Consider the following 7,899-nt stretch of genomic DNA (forward strand, 5'->3'; position numbering starts at 1 on the left):
AGTTGCCTTTGCAATGCTATGCGTGAATTTACTCTGTAGGTTTTATCAATCTTAGCTGAAATCTCAGGGGGGTCATCCACTTTTAATAACGTAGCCAGGGCATCTGCACAAACTTTTCTTAAGTCCTCTCTAGGATTTTCTCTTAAGCCTCTGAGTCTGATAGCAAACTCCATAGATCTAAATTGTATCATAGTAATCTCATTATCCATCCTTTGCATATCCCCCTCCATTTCCACAAATTTCAAATCCGTTTCTTTCGTTTTGGTTTCCAGATCCACGACTAATTTCTCCACCTTGCTATTCACCTTGAGAACCACCTCTGACAATCCCGTCGCTATAGCTTGCATGTTTTTATCAATCTGGTCTGACCTTTTTATAGTGTCCTGGACCATTTGTTTAACCTCTTTAATTTCTTTGCCTATAAAGTCCTTCAAGTCCTGGAGGTTCATTGTAGCGGCTGAGGGAACCACCCCTTGTTCCGTTGGCATATTTAACAGAAAAAAGGAGGACACTTCTTCCCAATTTTCTCACAAAATACTCTTCCAAGTAGGTCAGGTTATATAAACTGACTTAGGAGTTGTTAATAATTATTTCAGCCGTTCCACCTTTACTGCTTTTCCGGCCCCGGCTGTCAGCAAACAATTAGCTTTCATTTTCTTTAGGTTTTCAACTATAAATTAACGCCATTTTGAATCCTTTGTTCTAAGCCCACGCCTTCCAAATTCAGCAATAGCGTTCTTTTAAAAAACTTTCAAACTTAAAACTTAAAATACTTGCAAATGTTTTCCTTCTTGGGTTGCTCGGAGTTGAAAGCTGTTCCCGATGTCTTGCTCCACTAAATCACTAGCGGAGGATCTCAAGAGACCGGAGCGTACAACAGCTGCAAAGGGGGGCTCTCCTTGCCCACACCCCAAAGGCTATAAATCCTTCTGGGGGGCTACACAAGTGGCTCTACCCGACAGCTGTATCTCTCCCCCCTAAATTCCTAAGGATTTAGGAGTGTCCAAGGCGTTAATGATCTTAAAAAAACACCTCTACAGTCTATTGATTCGACAAGCTCAGAAAAAGCCTGTCCGCGACGTTCGTGAAACAACCGGAAGCAATTTTTTTTCCTTGCACTTTTTAAAACTACGATCAATATTACAAACCACATTTCAAATTTCAGCTGTGATATTAATAATTGCTTTACCAGATGTATTTCATCCAAGAATTTAGTTTATATGTATTCTTCCACACCTCTGTGGCTATTACATAATCCCATAATATGTAAAAGTCCTATCATTTGGGCTTTGGATATGGTTTGATAGTAAACTGAACACAGCTGCATCATAGTCTTCTCCAAGTTAAATAACACAAAAGGAATGGTCATTTGAGTCATTTTAAACTGGCTATTGTGTATTTTTAAAGACATGCAGCATCTTGAACAGAATATTAAAAATAAGAACAAATCTCAAACTACAATGTTGTTTAAAGAGTACAACACTACTAAAAACTCTTACCTTCTGTTCTGTCCCCCAAGCGTCCAAATTATACTGATGCCGGCTTGGCCATCTGCCACGACTAATGAAGTAGATAAGCCACCCCTTGGCTAGGAGCCCAGAAACTTATCTCTATGAAAAACCAGACTTATGGAATTCATGGACTTCTTCAAACTTAAACTGATGTTTCCTGCAAAATTCCCCTCCCATCGCTCCAGCTATAAACTCTCTTGGAGGGGCCAATCAGTAGCCACCTGTGTCCTATTTCCTTCTGCGAGCCTGTTTCCACAGCTGCTGCCTTCTCCTATCAGCCCTCCGCATCCGTATGTCAGGGACAACCTCCCCCTGTTCTTCCTCACTGCTCCCTGGCTCAGACGCCATCTGGTGGCCAACAGGACTCTCTAGTCCCTGCTCTGACTCCGAACATCCCCCAGAGTCTTCCTCAGCCTCCAGGGTAGTCCCATAATGTTCATCGCTGTCAGATTCCACCAACAGCTCAGCCGGCCGCTGCTGGGACACAACACCTTCATAATGGATAAAGATACCCAGGACGCATATGTACCCGAGGAAAAGGGGAAAGTTTAATACTGCTCATGTGCAGCAGGCAGAATATAAATACATAGACAACCACTCACTAATAGTTAGATATAATCATAGTTTTCTATTACTTCTGTGCCAATATGTTAGCTTTTAAGTGCTGAAACAGAAACCACACTAGTGAGCATATGAAATTCACAAGGAAGTATTTTTTGCACCAATCAAGAGACCATTTTTTATTAATTGGATTTTTGTCACACACCATGAATAGTTACATAGTGAAGAAAGCCAAATATTGCTGGAAGAAATTGACAAAGGTCAAGTGATATTTATGTACCCTCTCTTAAAATGCTTAGCTTTCCTCCATTCAGTTCTGCTTAATTTAACTGCTACTTGCAAAATTAATTCTGTGTCAAGATTATTTCATCTTAAATACATATAAATTGCTAGAGGTACATTATATATTCATACAGAAAAATACAAGACTAGTTGATTTACACAATATTTATATGCTACAGTAACTTTAAGCATTTTGTAAAGACAAATGTAAGGGGTACAGGAAACTGTTACTTGTTCTATAATTGTTTGGTCCAATATATTTTAATGTAGTGGTTATGTTCTCCCTCTTTAACAGAACATAATACAACATACAATATATGCACAGTCATTCACTTGTGAACAAATGAATAAAAGATAACATTCAAGCTAACATCTGTGCACGCAAGTAGTTCACACAACCATACATAACTAAAGGCTATTTTACAGCTATACAGCATAATGGTCAACACCGCTGATCTAAAGTGATTACTATATATATACATATACATATACACACAGTCGTATTGAAAAACAGAAGAAACAAAAACTCCTGGGGTTGGTCAAAAATGCCATTCCTAGGCTGTACATAATGTATGATAAGAATATTTACAGCAACTTGAAAATGAAAGCAGCAACGAAGTTTATTGCCAAGACAACAAAAGGTTCAGTGAAATAAAATATTCACAGCTCTGAACAGAAAGATTAGTGATGTCAAGTAGAATGGGTTAAATTTGATTATTGTCAAACAACATGACAGCAAGTTGTCTGACCCAATGTACATAACAGTCCCTCCTTTGGGTCTCTCTGAATATCCAGAGATATTGTTTTTTCACATAGAGGTAGTTGTAGCACATTATTTTTCAAGTTCTTGTTCTTTATTCGTTCTAACACATTTGCTGCATCTGACATTTGGTCAGAAAATAATTTTATGCTGCCCAAAGATGAAACTGGATTTGTACTCCGAGAACTTATGCGCATTTTCCATATTGATTTCTCTTGCACCTTAACACTGGAAAATGAAATGATGTTTTGGGGATTAATTATGTACTTAGTGCTACTGTGAATCTGAGAACCTAAACAAATGCTCATCAACTTGAAGCTTTCAACCAGATCACCCGCACTTTTTGATGACAACTGTACAGAATTACCAGATCCTGCACATCGACGAGTGGAACCTGAATTGTTATTCATGCTTCCACTAGAGCTACTGGAAGGATTTCCACCCTCTTTATGATTATCACTAGGACTTGTTTTGCCAACCCCTGCATTTCCATTGCTTGGTTTGCCTTGTCCACTTCCATCTCCCTGATTGTCAGGAGGACCTTCACTACTATCTCTTCTATGCCAGGAGTAAGTAAATCCATTATCTTTATCTAGACATTGCCTGCTTTCTGAGTCATCATCACTTGTTTCTGAGCTACTGCAACTAGATCCATGGCCCTGACTTTTCCTTCTGTGGTAATGTTTATGCACAGTGCTGGGTGAAGCAATATTCATTTTTAGCCGACTAAGTTTTGGAGGCAAATTCTCATCTGTATCAAATTCATCATCAGATTCCCCTTCCTCAAAAATCTGATTAAGGACCGGGGCACTTTTCCGAGATGTAAGACGACTTGTAACAGAAGGCTTATGGCGCAGAACAACTTGACTTGACAGGGTTTTTTTATCTTCTTCATCCTCCTCTTCATCTTCTTGTACTCTAAACAAGCACTTCCGACTACTAGTTGTAGGTTTTAAATTTACTGAGGGAACAACTGAAAGTGTTGAACCAGCTAATTCAGGAATATCCTCTTTCTTGGCTGAAACATTAAGTGCCTTACTTCTGTGTCCATTAAGAACATTTTCAGCACTATGAGCAGGAGACTGAGGAACAGCTCCATGGGTCAAAGAAGAAGCTGTAAGGTCATCATCTAAATCTTGAGGAACATCAATTTTTGTTGGCCATGATTGCCTAGAATAACAATAAAATGGGGGAAATAGATTTGGTTAAAACTAAAAAGCAAAAGTAGCAAACTCTACTCCTTGATAATTGTTTCTCATTTTTCAATACAGTATATTACTGCTGCCAATAATATAAAAAGGTGAGAAATAATCAACATGTATTTAAAAATTAGTCATAATTTTTTACTTGTTAGCTTGGGTACAAACAATTGAACAATTAATTCTGTCTGGCTGCACTTTAAACTTCAGTTTCTTAAATCTTTTCAGGCCATTGCCAAGACTTGTCTGAAAATGAAGAGACAATTTGAGGCATCTTATGAGATAACATCAGCATATAAAGAAAAAAAATATGCTAAGTCCCAAACCAACCTTTGGATCCAACGTTTTCTTTTAATGACATTCATTGTTTAGTCTTTTTTTAGTAATTAAAGTGATACTAATTTGCTGATATATAGCCCAACTCATTAGTGCTTTTAAAATTTGAAATAAGTAATAACTGAAGAGGTAAGTCCAACAAATACTGTGGTACCTCCAGCATACTCTTTTATAATACTAGCTAGCATTGATTCCCATCCTGACCCTCTCAAAAGAACTGCTAGAGCCTATGTGCAAGTGGGACAGGTGACTGACATCCCAGCCAGGAGGCAGGCAAATTGAAGAGAGGAAATTAGACTCAGAGAGCCAACTGTTCACTTTCCCAAAGGAAAAATAGTGAGAACCACATTAAAAAAAACAGGTGAAAGAAAAGAAAAATAATAATTCCAACTGCAGTCATCCCAGTGGCTACTTTGAAAATATAAAATGTAGCTAACATCAAGTATTAGATTTAAACGTATAATTGGAGTAGTATCTAACTTGTTAGATTTTTTTATTTTTTATTTACTAAAGTAATATTTTTTGCTTCATATAGCAATAGCACTTAGACTTATATACCACCCCATAGTACTTTACAGCACTCTCTGGGCGGTTTACAATGTCAGGATATTGCCCCCAACAATCTGGGTCCTCATTTTACCAACCTTGGAAGGATGGAAGGCTGAGTCAACCTTGAGCCAGTCAGGATCGAAATCCAGGCTTTGGGCAGGGTTAGCATGCAATATTGCATTCTAACCACTGTGGCACCAGGGCTCTGTTTGATCCAGTGTTTTAAAGACAGTGGTGATTTCCGGAACTCGTTTGGGCTCTTTCTATATCACAAAATAAAATTAATTTTAGCCTCTATTATAATGGTTTTAAATAGTCTTCCTGAAGAGACTCTCTTAATTATACCTTCCAGTCATTTATTCTATTTGTACATTTAAATTAGTTTGATATTTTTAGACAGTTTATTTATTTATTTTGCTATCTCCTGCTTTTTCACACAAGCATTCTTCAAAAAACGCTGCAATAAGATTTAAGTGTTATTGTCTTTAACTGCTTTGTCTTTCTGTATCTCAAAGACACTATCTTATTTCGCATCCATATTACATTTAATGCCTCTATCATTAAATTTGAGCACCAGTATTTGTTAGCCTTGAAATTCATATAACGTCTCTCATCCTGCAATTCTTTCAGTTAAGGACACTGAATGGGAGCCCTTTACCTAAAAATCTACACATCTGATCTATATTCACTATGAGAAACAATGTATTATTATTGAAGGAGGACACAGACTTCTAAAGAGACTTATCATTTTCCATAGCCAACACCCTTTCAAATACGCACTGCTTATTTTTGAGAAGCTTTAGGTTTGTTATACAGATAATTAACAGAACAATAACAGAATAACAGAGTTGGAAGGGACCTTGGAGGTCTTCTAGTCAAACCCCCTGCTTAGGCAGGAAACCCTATCCACTTCAGACAAATGGTTGTCGAATCTCTTCTTAAAAACTTCCAGTTTTGTAGCATTCACAACTTCTGGAGGCAAGCTGTTCCACTGATTAATTGTTCTAACTGTCAGGAAGTTTCTCCTCAGTTCTAAGTTGCTTCTCTCCTTGATTAGTTTCCACCCATTGCTTCTTGTTCTGTCCTCAGGTGCCTTGGAGAATAGCTTGACTCCCTCTTCTTTGTAGCAGCCCCTGAGATATCGGAACACTGCTATCATGTCTCCCCTGGTCCTTCTTTTTATTAAGCTAGACATACCCAGTTCCTGCAGCCGTTCTTCATATGTTTTAGCCTCCAGTCCCTTAATCATCTTTGTTGCTCTTCTCTGCACTCTTTCTAGAGTCTCAACATCTTTTTTACACCGTGTCAACCAAAACTGGGTCCAGTATTCAAAGTGTGGTCTTATCAAGGCATTATAAAATGGTATTAACACTTCACGTGATCTTGATTCCATCCCTCTATTTATGCAGCCTAGAAGTGTTGGCTTTTTTAGCAGCTGCAGCACACTGCTGGCTCATATTTAAGTGATTGTCTACTAGGACTCCAAGACCTCTCTCACAGTTACTATTATTGAGCCAAGTACCACCTATACTATACCTGTGCATTTGGTTTTTCTTGCCTAAATGTAGAAGCTTACTTTTTTCAGCATTGAATTTTATTTTGTTAGATAATGCCCAATGTTCACGTCTGTCAAACTCCTTCTGTATCTGTGATGATCTGGGACCAGGCATGAAGGTCACACAGCCAGCTGACAGTTCAAACTATCCTTTAATGTTCCAAATTTCCCCCCAAACGCTCCCACATTCTTGGCAAGTCCCAGAGCAAAGTGCACGCGCACACACATGGCAGCCTTTGTCTGTGCCCAGTCTAGCAAAACAAAGGAACAGGGAAATGAGTCCACGACACAAGGAACAAATAAGGAGTCCACCAAGTAAGGAACAAAGTGCTAAGTCTACAAAGTCAGGAACACGGCACTGAGTTCACAAAGTAAGGAAGAAGTAAGCAGTCCTGCAAACTCCAAATGTCTGTACCGGCACACCAAACTCTACCAATTCAACGTTTGTTCCCGACAAATGCCCCTCCCCACAGAGTCTCCTTAAATCTCAGTCCCCAGGTGTGCCTTGTGAAGAGGGGCAGGGTGCTCTCCTCCCGAGTCGTCGGGTTGGCCTACGCTGTTCCCGCCTTCTCTCCACTTTCCATGCTTGGGGAGCAAGAGGGAGCGGTGCTTGCTCATCGCCTGAGCTCCGTCATTCCTCACGTCCACTGCTTGCCCTCTCTCAGTCAACTGGCCCCCGTTCCTCCCTGCTAACAAGCCATACCAATTCTGAGGGGCCCTGGGATGCCTCAGCCTGCTCCTCCTCACATTCTTCCAAAGGCAATGAAGCCGCCCCCTTGATCTCTGTCAGCTCCAGCTCCATCTTGTTGTCCTCTGCAGATTCAGGGTCCGACAGGGGCATGACAGTATCTTAAGCCTATCTTCTGGAGTGTTAGCTATTCCTGTCAGCTTAGTGTCATCTGCAAATTTGATGAGTTCCCCATCTATCCCCTCATCCAAATCATTGATGAAAATGTTGAAGAGTACTGGGCCTAAAACAGAGCCTTGGGGTACTCCACTGCATACTTCCCTCCATGTAGATGCAGTTCCAATGAGGACTATACATTGAGTGCAGTTGGTCTGCCAGTTATGAATCCATCTGTTGGTGATGCTGTCTAACCCACAGTTTTCTATCTTATTAAGTAGTAAGTTGTGGCCTACTTTATG

The 7,899-nt window shown here is 39.6% G+C and overlaps 1 protein-coding gene across 1 annotated transcript; it reads right to left on the reverse strand.

Moving 5' to 3' along the window:
* Positions 1–2,235: 2,235 nt before the first annotated feature.
* Positions 2,236–7,594, reverse strand: LOC309382383 (SNF-related serine/threonine-protein kinase-like; the record flags this gene model as incomplete). The annotated part of the gene is made up of 3 exons (XM_081971899.1): positions 2,236–4,284; positions 4,462–4,559; positions 7,457–7,594. 3 exons carry the CDS (start codon positions 7,592–7,594, stop codon positions 3,075–3,077), a joined length of 1,446 nt encoding a protein of 481 aa, XP_081828025.1. The 3' UTR covers positions 2,236–3,074.
* Between the last annotated feature and the right edge of the window lie 305 nt (positions 7,595–7,899).

Source organism: Natrix helvetica, assembly GCF_964273705.1.
Source record: "Natrix helvetica genome assembly, contig: HAP1_SCAFFOLD_302, whole genome shotgun sequence".
In the NCBI taxonomy this organism is placed as follows: Eukaryota; Metazoa; Chordata; class Lepidosauria; order Squamata; family Natricidae; genus Natrix; species Natrix helvetica.